Source organism: Saccostrea cucullata, unplaced genomic scaffold (genome assembly GCF_032062105.1).
Source record: "Saccostrea cucullata isolate Sc308-1 unplaced genomic scaffold, CSIRO_AGI_Scuc_v1 ctg15895, whole genome shotgun sequence".
NCBI classification, from domain to species: domain Eukaryota; kingdom Metazoa; phylum Mollusca; class Bivalvia; order Ostreida; family Ostreidae; genus Saccostrea; species Saccostrea cuccullata.
Genome location: NW_026941371.1, coordinates 1 through 13272, shown reverse-complemented (window position 1 = coordinate 13272; position 13272 = coordinate 1). Strand labels below are relative to the sequence as shown.

The following is a 13272-nucleotide window of genomic DNA, read 5'->3' as shown; positions in this document are numbered from 1 at the left end:
TAGGCCTCTTGTTTAATTATTGGATAATCGTGCTGGTCAGCATTATTCTCTCGATTAAACAACAGCCTTGCTGCTATAAAACAATCTTCTACAATGTAACATTAGGAACAGAAAACTTAAGTTCTCTCTACATGTATACAACTTTTAGGTTATTTGATGAAGCCAGAAACTCCCACAAATACACAAGAGGAAATAAAAACTGGGGTTTCCATGACTAAAAGCATCTGGGTTTACCGTTCTTTTTTAAGTATACATCATAACATGCGTCATGATATTTAAATTATTAATAGTATTTATATCTAATCTTTATACAATTAACAATTTTTATTTTGGAACATTCAGTGTACGAAATTTTTACTTTACTTGACGAAGCCAGAATCTCCTACAAATGTGCAAGTGAAAAAAAAACTGGGTTTTTCTTGACCCCAGCTAGCATCTGGGTTTAACATTTTTACGTATTAATCAAAACATTCGTCATGATCATTAAATGTATTATAAATAGCATATCTCATTTGAAGCATTCTCTCTTGAATAATGACAGTTACTCCGCCTTTTCTGGGTCAACGTTTCAAGAGGTTGGCATTAATTATCGTAAAACACAACCTTTCCCCTTAGAAACCCCGCAGACGGTATTCAGTGAATGTGTGTGTGCGTATAAAAAAAATCCAAAGGAGATTTGACAGCAACTATTGACCCACTGCAAGGAAAGACAAAATGGTTTCTCTATTTATAATCGGAATTACTACTTTTTCTGTGTTCTTCTCAGGTAAGATAAAATCGACAATTTTTTCTTAAAATTAGTTATATTTATGCATTCAAACTGAGATGAGACATTCCTTGTTTTGGGTGAGAAGTCTGTGAGTATGGGTGTAAAGTAACATAAAGTCTAGCCTATCTTATTGATCCAAGTTTTCCCGGCGGCAAGTGATCTGCAATCCTCAACGGATAAAATCGCCGCGAACAGAGAACACATATATTGTCGCAAAAAAAACTTACATAAAAAAAGACGTTCTGTACAAGGATTTATCAGAAGGTTAAAAAAAAGAATAGAGCGTATAAAAAATGTAAAACAAGTTGTATAAGAAAGGAAATAAATTGTCTCTAAAACAACAAACGACACGTGCGTTACAATTACTTCTACCGTATAATCCTTATTAACCGCCCGGGGCGCTTAGAAAATTGCAAAAAGGGGGCGCTTGTTTTGATATTCTCTTTATGGTGAAGATAATCCACCCAAATTATGCTAAATTATTCATTTTCCACCGAGATATTGGGTAAAAGACAAGTTTCATTTTCACTTTCTTCAATTTTTTGAAACCATTCTTTTTTATTTTAATCACTGTATTCGTATTTGTGGTAATTTATTCGACCTCCATCTGTCTGACGGAGCGATTCTTTGTAACAACCCATCCCCTGTCAAGAAATTTAGAACAAAATTGAAAGAAAAGTAGGGATAAATAACAATGCAATTTCTTAGTTGTTTTAGTTACTAAAAGCATATTCCTTTTATATTAGATTCTTAATAAAACTTTGCATCTTCAGTACCGATATTCCTTATACTGTGCTTGTATAGCACAATTTGTACTTTGTGATAAACGTTGATAAACACGATAAAGTCACAAAAAATTACCAGGAACAAATTATCAAGGAGAAGGAAATGGACCACCCCCCTTTATTCTAGTTTCAAATAAATTGAAACGGAATTTCCATTTTATGAATAACCATTCCCCGCCCACGTTTTTTTTTTTATATAACGCTTGTCCACGCAGCTAGCCATCGGGTAATGAGCATTTTTTTTTTGTTTTTTTTTTTATATGTACAAACCTTTCTTTGCCTAACTATTCCTCACTTTAAAAAGAACCGAGTCTGACCTCCCTGGTTAATGCCCATCCCTCGTATTTTTATTTATGTGCAATAGATGCTGAAAGACTGGTACTGGTACATGTGCATCCTAAGGGTGTAAACAGTACCATTCAATCTACTGTAAGTTGCATATTTAAATTCCCGTAACCATTTGCAAGGCAAATTGTTTATTTATAGCTCCTGAGAGCGTACGAAGGTCAGTAGTGTGAACCTCATAATAGATCGCCGACCTTCGTTCAATTGTCTACAAAACTCACTTGTGTGGGGCCACAAAGGGCAATGCAAGTTTTACATTCATTAGAAATATAAATGAAAAATCTTTTAAAATCTCTTGCTCGAGAACCACTTGGCCAAAAAAGCTGAAAATTTTATGGAAGCATCCTGGGGTAGAGTAGATTCTATAAAATGATCAAATCATAACCACGAGGATAGGATGTGACCACAAGACCATCCTTAAAAAATTTTTTGTTTGGAATTGCCGCTTGAACAATGCTGAAGGGTTTCAGACACAGGAGGGCGGGAGGAAAAATATTTTTTTTTATTGAAGATAAATTTTAAATTTTTGATAAAAATCTCAGTAAACAGTAAATACATTTTCGGACTTTTAAAAAAAATATATCTACCATCAACAAAAAACCAAATTTTACATAGATCTGACACTATATTTCAGTGTTTTGTATGGTGCATGTGATAAATGTAATTGGCAATAAAAAATAAAATCTTCCTACCTTTGGTCAATAAAATTTTTTCAGGAGGGGGCATTTCAATGAGGCGGTAGGCAATTCCAAACAAATAATAATTTTTACAATGAAATATATATTAAAAAATCTTTAAAAATCTTCTTCTCAGGAATTAACCACTAGAGCAGGAAAGCTGAACGTTTTATGGAAGAATTATGAGGCAGAATAGATGCTAAATTGTTCAAATTATATCCCCTCAGGGGGTGTGGCCACATCAAGAAATTTTTACAGTTAAATAAATAGGAAAAAGTTTTTAAGAATCGATAACTCGATAACTATACTCGGCAATTTAAGGAAGCATCCCGGGGTAGTGTAGATACTAAATTGTTCAGATCATAACCCCCGTGGATAGGGTGTGGTCATAATAGGGAATCCAAGTTTTACATTGAAATGTGTAGGAAAAATCTTTAAAAAAATTTTTTCTCGAGAAAAACTGAAAACAGGCTGGAACTATATAAAAGCATTATGAGGTAGTGTAAATTGCATAAAAATTGAAAATAAAGTGGCTTGAAAAATACGAATTACAAGGGGGATATCTGGTGACCGATACATTTGACCTCTTGACACTTTCATGCTTCATTTTACCTTCACAATAACTTTTAAACGGTTTGTGCTAAGGACTTCATACTTTTGCTTATAGCATTAATTGTGACAAGACCTTTCCATGGATTACTTTAAAGTGGCTTGAACCAAACAATAAAAATTCTACAACACAAATTGCGAGAGAATCAGTCTTCCTTTCAGTATGCTTATTATTCATCCCTCTGCACTGCTAGCGTTTTCATCCGTTATCATGCATTATTCATCAGTCATAAGCTCTTGGCCTGTTCATCTTCTTTTCTTGAACTACAGGACCAACTTTTGCTTATAGCATTAATGGATGTCAGGGTAGAGAACATGTAAAAATTCATGGCCGTAGGGATGGGGCTAATATCATGAAAATAAGAACTTTCTTTAAAAATCGTATTCTTTCCCTCGTGAACATAAAACAGTCAAACCGTTGTCAGGTTTATAATGAACATTGAATACTCTGCTAAAATTGTGAAATTCATGGACCTTTGGCGGATGTTCAAGATTTAGGCTGGGGACCTAATATAGTGAAACGCGAGAATTATTTAGTCTTCCTTCTTAGCAGATAATTTAGGTGCTTTTTAAATAAATTCTGGAATTGCTCCATGTCATTAAAAAAGCTAAATGCAGGTTCTCATGGTGCATCTTAAAATAAACCACGAAAATTTGATCCAACGAAAATAAGTGATTTTGCAGTTTTTAATGATGGTATTTCTGTCATTATACGGAAAAAATTCTTTTTCAGGAGTGTCTTCAGAATGTAACATAGGAGAGATGTCCAAATGTTTTGCGGGGGTTGATATGTCAAATATGGGATCATTGGATTCATTGTCAGCTCAAGATTTACAGGCCTTGTGCGCGTGAGTAGTTGTGTATTTTGACTTACATTTCTTACTACTTAGACTCAGAAGGGACAATTTAAAAAATACCCGGTGTATTGGAAGAACTTATTTATAAATTCGGGAATTTGAATGTCATTAAATATTGCCGATACAACATGGTTTTAAAACTGGGACTACAGGGGGTACTAACCGGTGTTCCTAACATATTCAGAATACTTTTCCACAATAAACCTTACCTTATAATTGTTTTTATATATCTTCCTGTCCTGAAATGAAAACATCTGATGACCTTTTTATTTTCTTTTTCCGGTTTTCAAAAGGAATTTTTGTAGTTGATAGTACCCCATGTAAACTGAAAAATGTTGATAGAGGGGTAAGGATTTTATTGAAATTGCTTCCTACAATTGAGGTAACAATTTGGAAGAATAAAAAACAAGAGTGTGCAATAAATGTACAATTTTTTCCATGGGTGGCACTGTAGCTACCGGTCTATTTGTATATATTTTTCGGCCAGCTAAAGTCACTAGCTATTACTAAACCTGCAAATTGACTCTTTATAATTGAGAATTTCAATAATAAATTACTTTTGAAACTATTTTCAGCTCTTCTGAACAAAGGCTCAAAGGTTTTATAAGGACATTTGTGTGGTGTGCCGTGTGCTTCAACATTTTGAATTTGGGCCATAATTCAAAAACCTATTAACCAGTTTCTGTCAAAGTCACAAGATATTTTGGTCTAAGGGCTCTCTTTTATACCAGAAACAGGGGTATGACCTTTAAAGAAATGGAGATAATTAAGGAAATCATATATCAAAAGTACTGTTTACTAAGGAAAGATCTCCTCAAGAACCACTGGGCAGATTATCACCAAACTTACGTAAAGGTTAAAAATTGTTTAATGTTTTAAGTATCAAATGTGGAATTTTTGTTGATAAAACATTTTTTTCAACGCAAATAATATTCGCATTAAAGATAACTCTTGCTGACATGTATTCTTTTCTTACAACTTCATATAACATTGTGAAATTCCGACTTAGAAAGCAGCGCTTTACTTATGAATTTCATATGCATGGCACTAAGTAATTTTTTCATATACACTTTATATTTTTGATTTTTTCTTGTGATAAATCCTACTTTTTCTATCCTCTGTGTTAAAATTTCTTCATATAATGATCAGATATAAAAACCATTTCTTAAATAAATACAGCACTTCATACCTCATACCTCTGACGCTATAATAGCATTTGATGAAATGTTGGGAAGTTTTAAAAAAAATTGACAATTAAAGCAGTGGGTTTTTAGTCCTTAAGGTCACTTCAAAGTTGCCAAAAATTATGTGTTCTCAAAACTTTGATATTGTGCTTTCTATAAGGCTGAGGATGCTTAGTTGATGCATCTGATGACCAAGTATCATTTGACATAAAAAGGTTCCGGTGACCTACTTTATGAATTTTTAAATTCATTGTATTAATTTTCAGGTTGGTTTTTGAATCTCTTCAATATTTTGAAGCCTTTGATCACCAATTCTTTTCAGTTTATGCATTTTGGGGCTTTGACACGTGCTCATTAAAAAGTAAGTCACCGTGACCTACTTTCTGAGATTATTATTTTCAGAATCTATAAGAGGTTAATAATCATCAAATCTTATTGTTAATAAGTAAATTGATGCATCTTGAGACTTTAAAGCATATTTCTTAAAAGGTAGGTCACAATGTCCTACTTTTATAATTTCATTCATTTTCAAATTGTTTTAAAATATATTTTTGACATTTTGAAGCATGTAATTATCAAACCTTCTCAAGTGATGCATTTGAAAGCCTCAAATAATTTCAATCAAATAGTAATTCACAGTGACTTTCTTTTGGAATTGTTGGCTTTATTGAAATATTTCCAGACGCTAATTATCGTATGTACGTTTGGGATTTCGTGGTTATACTTAAATATATCAGGGTTATATGCTTTTGGAAAATCCGTATAGCATATCTTTATAAAAAACCACCACACACACACGGAAACAAAAATGGATTGGTTTACACTGCCAGGAATACGATACTTAATAGTTTAATTATGATAGATATTTAAATTTCATAAATATTATACTTTACAGATCGATTAGAGGGGTGAAAAGCTGTATTGAGCCATACAAAAGTACCTGCGCATCAGATTCAACCTTTCAGTCGATGATGAGCGGTATATCTATGGCTGATAGTTATTGCGGTAACTACTTATTAGTCTTTTTCTGACGTTTGAATGAAATATAAGCAAATTAATTCAAAGAACCTACACTTTTCGTCATATTGATGGACATGCATTAATTAATGGCCTATTCTTACTCTCTTTTCTGTTTGTCCTGTTTGTCTGTTCATATAAAAAAAAATTAATTAATTAAAGTTAAGACCAAGCTGATTTTTTTTTTTTGAAAAATGCATCAGATATTAAGGTGAGTCCATGAGTTTAAATAGATAAATTCCTCCGAAAGATCTTGTTATAAGTAATTCATATGAAAAAAAGTGAAATCCTTGTCTGTTCTAGTCGAAAATCTCGACCACAGTTAAATTTTGAACTAAGAAGTTCAGAACACTTTTTAAAAAAATGTCTCAAGTAATGCACGCATAATTTAAGATAATTTTTTAAAATTTCTAATTCAAAAGTTATTGCTAATGTTAATTTTTAATAAGTAATTAAAACTTAAATATCAAGGTCATGAGGTTAAAATTTTACTACATAAAAGAAAAGTCTTGTCAAATACATGTTAAGTATATTTGAAATATAAAGTTTTCATCCTCTCTCACTCAATGAATTTTGATTATTGTTAATTTTCTTTAAAAGTAAATCTTATCACGAGCAAAGTGCATGTAAAATATGAAAGCCATGTTTTTGTTCCTTAAAAAGTTATGACCATGCTTAAACATTTAGTGACAGACAGACAAATGAATGAGATTTAATGTCCCCTCTCTTTCACAAAACTGGAACAACAAAAATTTTCACTTTAAAAAGGGGAACAAATTTAAGGTTTGTTTAAATTTCAGCAGATTTTCATCTTAAAAATAATTTACTTTTACGATCGCTGTTACATGTATTGATCGGCACTAATTTAACGCTTTCTGAAATGCAATTAAAAATCAACTTCTGAAAAATACTTAGTTAAAATTTTAGCTAATATCCACATTTTAGCACAATGAAATAAAATAAGAAAATCCGAAATAGAGATGAGAGGTTACGAAATTTCATTTTGTAGGAGATTCTGGCTGCAATTTATTGAAATGCTACTCTGATGCCGGAATAAAAATGGATAATGATGGAGGTGACTCACCACCAAACATAAGCTGGTAAACTTCTTTAATCCAATATGTTTATTGTATACTCTGTATTTATTCAGGCCTCAAGACCATAAATTGAGAATATAATTTGGTCAATATTTCAGATCTGTGTATTTTTTGAAATAAATTGTCAAAGGGAAAACAAATTTCAAGTTATGTTTGAATCAAAATATTTAACAAACAAGTTTTTAAGCATGATCCTTAAACAATAATGAAAATATTCAAAATATATAAATTTTGACTGAAGTCTGTTCTCAGATTATTGTCTTGGAGCCAGGTAAAGTTAACAACTTATGTAATGTAATTGTTTTTTCATTTGTTGATTGTAATCATTTGTCTTACAAGAAACAGCTTTTTAAAAAGCTTGCCTGACTAAATCAATCAATTTATCTGCATGAAGAGTGATAACCCTTTTGAGCAATACTTTGTGGGTTTAAAAAAATATCCTAACTTTATATTTTGAGAACCTTGATTTTACCGAACTTGTAGAAGAATCATCTCTACAGTGCATACTAAAGAACTTTGTAGTTGAAAGGGGTGGGGTGGGGTCTGCAAGTGGAGTGATCTGCCCTTGGATCTAAATTGATTTCAAGCTACATTGTAACACCTATTATAAAACCTGTTATCAAACGCATTGTGAACATTTTAAAAGATGGATATAATTAAAAACACATTTTGTTGGAGTGTATTTTTTCCTCAAAAGTAAACAGTAGTAATATGTGTGTTCATTATATTTTTTCTTAAAAGGGGAGGGGGTGACACTATCACATATTACATGATATATTGAGAATGAAATAAGTAAATTCAATAGTTAGGCTTTGTAGAAAGAAATATCCAAGATTATTCACTACTTTCTTATTATATCGTGTGCATCTGAACAAAGACATATAATAGATCATGCATCTGGAGACGATGGCTTGAACTGCGTTGTTTATTATTATTGGACTCGATCGTCCAACCGCGGATCGGTAAACAAATTAGAAACATCATTGCTTTAGTGTCACATGTACATATACCATGTATACTGATGTATACGGTATGTTGTTTTAAAGAATGGTATAAAACTTGAAGATAGAATTTCTGAAGCATTAGAAGGAAGTTAAAAGGACAAACTTTATTTAATTCCATGGAAGTTAGCACACCCATTCATACAATAGAACAATCCAAGGAAAAGGCGCAAAGATAGCTTAGTAATGACACCTGGCGCGAAAAGAGCGATTCACCCCTTTCGTAGAATATAAATGGACTGTTCCAGTAGTATAGAAATGCAGAAAAAAGGATACACGGACATGTTGAAACGGCAAATCATATGGAATAATCTGTTCCATGCAAAAAGATTAAAGGAAGTAAACACTGCAGTATTCTGCATCAGTAATATCTTTCTTTTTTCTGAAAACTGTTTCTTTTAAAATGCAGGTAAAGAATTCCAATGTAAATCAGCTTGCACGAAATCTAGCTCTTTAGATATGGTCGCACATTTTCGGATCTTGGAAATATCAATCCTTATACTGCCTGACGCCGTGACGTCAGGCAATAAACCCATTGTAGCCGAAGACTAAAGAAAGCTTTTCTAATTAAAGTTTTTCCTTTGTTTTTGTATTATTTTTCTATATTCTTGCTTTCTTCTTCATATCCACTGGACCAATTTTTAACAAACTTGCTACAGAAGGAAAATTAAAGTCATGATGAGTAATACCAGTATTATTGATATAGTAACATTTTTTAAATGTTTAAACAATTTTGTTCAATTCTTGACCCCTTCGGTTAGGAGTGGGCCACATACATGTAAGGCAATTAATGTTTTGTTAATATTGAAGTGCATTGAAAAAACAGCAAATTAAAGCCAAGATAAGTCACATTCCCATGAAAGCAAGTTTGTTCAAACTTTCTTTTAGGATTAGGGTGAAACCACTTATTATATATTTAAACTGAGTGATTTTATGTTGAAATTCATTTCAGTGGGGTATATAGGACATTCAAAACCTGTGTAGAAAGCCAGGAAAAGGGCTGTCAGCAGAACCCAGCTTACTCTGATCTTCAGAATGCTCTGAAGCAAACGGAAAAAGAGTGTGGCTCATCAGGTAAAATTACAAAAAAAATAATAAGGAAATACCTCTTTAAGCTGCATGTTGTGTTAAGGCAGGCATTAGATTCAGGACATACGCAACATATCTTACCTACCGATAATTTTTCAAGATATTCCTATTTAAAGATTATAGTGCCATGAGATGTTCGTAGACAAAAAAAATCAGCATATATTACCAGAGGTTTTGAAAAGATATCAGTTGATGAAAATTCTTGTATAATTCAAAGAAAAATATACAAAAAATACTAAGCGTATATTCTAGATGTTTTGTTTATGCAAAATTGTTTTATAAGAAGTGTACAACAGTATATATAGATTTAAATGTAGCACACACTTCCGTTTTAAGTATTGGAACTCTTCAACTCCAAGGAAAAAGACGATAAAGCTCAAACTACATTGCGTATATACTTAATTAATTTATTTATGTTGCAATTTTGCTCTTTTCCTTTTTTGTTCACCCGAGCAGAAACCTCAAGTGCGCTTTTCTGATCATCTGTCCAACTGTCCATCTGTAAATTTTACACATTTTTAACTTCTCAAGAACGACTCGGCCAACTTATACAAAAGTAGGTACAAAGCATCCTTGGGTAAAAGGAAGTTTAAATTGTTAAAATAAATGATCAAGCCCCTTTCAAAGGGAGATAATTTAGAAAATACAATAATCAGGTGGGATCAATAACAAGAGGCCCATGGGCCACATCGCTCACCTGAGCACTGTGGCGAGGAAAAAGTAGAAATTGGTTTATTATTGAAAAGTTTAAATTCAAAAGTAGTCCCATTACCAATCATGGCTTTGCTATTCTTGAGAATATTTTTTAAAAAAATTTTCCTGTATATTTCTATGCAAAAAAATTTGGTTGGCCATTGTGGCCCGGCCTTACCCCTCAGGGTCATGATTTGAACAAACTTGAATCTACACTACCTGAGGATGCTTCCATATAAATATGATCAATTATGGCTTTGCAATTTTTGAGAAGAAAATTAAAAAAAAAAATTCCTATATATTTCTATGTAAAACTTTGGCTGGACATTTTTGCCCCGCCACTACCCCCGGGGGTCATGATTTGAACAAACTTGAATCTACACTACCTGAGGATGCTTCCATATAAGTTTCATCTTTCCTGGCACAGTGGTTCTTGAGAAGAAGATTTTTAAAGAATTTTCCTATATCTTTCTTTGTAAAACTTTGGTCGGCCATTGTGGCCCGCCCTACCCCCGGGGGTCATGATTTGAACAAACTTGAATCTACACTACCTGAGGATGCGTCAATATAAGTTTCATCTTTCCTGGCACGTTGGTTCTTGAGTAGAAGATTTTTAAAGATTTGTTCTATATATTTCTATGTAAAACTTTGGATTTCCTATTGTGGCCCCGCCCTACCCCGGGGTCATGATTTGAACAAACCTGAATCTACACTACCTGAGGATGCTTCCATATAAGTTTCAGCTTTCCTGGCACAGTGGTTCTTAGAAGAAGGTTTTTAAGAATTTTCCTATATATTTCTATGTAAAACTTTGGTCGGCCATTATGGCCCCGCCCTACCCCCCAGGGTCATGATTTGAACAAATTTGAATCTACACTACCTGAGGAAACTTCCATATAAGTTTCAGCTTTCCTGGCACAGTGGTTCTTGAGGAGTAGATTTTTAAAGAATTTGCCTATATATTTCTATGTAAAACTTTGGTCGGCCATTGTGGCCCTCCCCCCGCCAGGGGTCATGATTTGAACAAACTTGAATCTACACTACCTGAGGATGCTTCCATATATGATTCAGCTTTCCTGGCACAGTGGTTCTTGAGAAGAGGATTTTTTAAACATGCCACCAAATTTTTAGCTCATCTGAGCCGAAGGCTCAAGTGAGCTTTTCTGATCAAAATTTGTCCGTCGTCTGTCGTTGTTGTCGTTGTCGTCGTAGTCGTTGTCGTTGTTGTAAACTTTTCACATTTTCATCTTCTTCTCAAGAACCACTGGGCCAATTTCAACCAAACTTGGCACAAAGTATCCTTGGGTAAAGGGGATTCAAGTTTATTCAAATGAAGGGCCACGCCCTTTTCCAAGGGGAGATAATCATGAATTTGTTAAAAATTAATAGCATTTTTAAAAAATCTTCTTCTCCAGAACCGCTGGGCCAGGAAAGATGAAACTCATGTGGAATCATCCTCAGGAAGTGTAGATTCAAGTTTGTTCAAATCATGACCCCCGGGGCAAGGGTGGGGCCAAAATGGCCGACCCAAGTTTTACATAGGAATATATAAGAAAAATGTTTTAAAATCTTCTTCTCCAGAACCACTGGGCCAGGAAAGATGAAACTCATGTGGAATCATCCTCAGGAAGTGTAGATTCAAGTTTGTTCAAATCATGACCCAGGGCAAGGGTGGGGCCAAAATGGCCGACCCAAGTTTTACATAGGAATATATAGAAAAAATCTTTAAAAATCTTCTACTCCAGAACCACTGGGCCAGGAAAGATGAAACTCATGTGGAATCATCCTTAGGTAGTGTAGATTCAAGTTTGTTCAAATCACGAGCCCCGGGGCAAGGATGGGGCCAAAATGGCCGACCCAAGTTTTACATAGGAATATATAGGAAATATCTTTAAAAATCCTTCTCAATTACCACTGGGCCAGGAAAGATGAAACTCATGTGGAATCATCCTCAGGTAGTGTAGATTCAAGTTTTTTCAAATCATGACCCCCGGCCCTGGGGATAGGGTGGGGCCAAAATGGCCGACCCAAGTTTTACATAGGGATATATATAGGGAAACCTTTTAAAATCTTCTTTTCAAGTACTTCAAAGCTATGATTAGTGATACCTGGGGTATTTATATGGAATCATCCTCAGGTAGTGTAGATTCTAGTTTGTTCAAATGATGAACGCCTGGAAGGGGGGAGGGGAGTAAATTCAAGCCCGATGTGCTCAGGTGAGCGCTGTGGCCCCTGGGCCTCTTGTTATTAATTCCCAATTATCTCCCCATGAGGGCGTGGCCCTTCATTTGAACAAAACTGAATCCCCTTCACCCAAGGGTGCTTTGTGGCAAGTTTGGTTGAAATTGGCCCAGTGGTTCTTGAGAAGAAGTCGAAAATGTGAAAAGTTTACAGACAGACAGACGGACTACAGAACAAAATGTGATCAGAAAAGCTCACTTGAGCCTTCGGCTCAGGGCGAGCTAAAAGTCTTCTTCTCAAGAACCACTGGGCCAGAAAAGCTTAATTAAAAGTTACGTGAAAGCTTTCAGACTGAGGTAGTTAAAATTCTAAAATTTTCATATTATGATCCCCGGGGTAGGGTGGCTACAATAAAGAATGAAGGTTTTACATTGAAATGTAAAGGAAAAACCTTTAAAAATATTTTTTTTCAAGACCCACTGTGTCAGAAGAAGTGAAACTCGTGTGAGAGCTTCTTAGGGTCGTGTGAATTTTTTTTTTTTTTCAAATCTTGCTACCTGATGGTAGAAATGGTCTATGATAAGGAAAAAAATGTTTTACCTAAGATTCGAAAACTTCGTACATGAAAGGTTGTTTAGATTATAAATTGTTCAAATCATGTCCCCTGGTGGTACAACGGAGCTAGAATAGGGAATCAAAATATTACACGTTTCCTCTTGTAGGTGGCAGACTCTCAGCTACCCCGGCCTTATGGATGGTTTTCTCAGCCGCAATGATGGTGTTAGCGGCCATTTTTCCATAAACCAACAATTTAGGTACTCATTGCTTAGTAGACATCATTCATTCCAGGTGTGAATTATTGGAAACAACAGAAAGGAGACAAGATCAAAATTTTATCCAGAGTTATGCGCCTTCATTGCTAAGTGACTTATTTTTCGAAAATACATGTGTGATTTTTATTTTATTGG

At 34.1% G+C, this 13272-nt stretch overlaps 1 protein-coding gene across 1 annotated transcript; it reads left to right on the top strand.

Annotated features, from left to right (window-relative positions):
- The first annotated feature begins 617 nt into the window (after window positions 1–617).
- LOC134257700 (uncharacterized) lies at window positions 618–13266 on the top strand. Its single transcript, XM_062740289.1, has 6 exons — window positions 618–766; window positions 3919–4033; window positions 6122–6231; window positions 7253–7343; window positions 9294–9415; window positions 13027–13266. The coding sequence occupies exons 1-6, from the start codon at window positions 715–717 to the stop codon at window positions 13104–13106; spliced, it is 570 nt and encodes a 189-aa protein (XP_062596273.1). The 5' UTR covers window positions 618–714; the 3' UTR covers window positions 13107–13266.
- The last annotated feature ends 6 nt before the right edge of the window (window positions 13267–13272 follow it).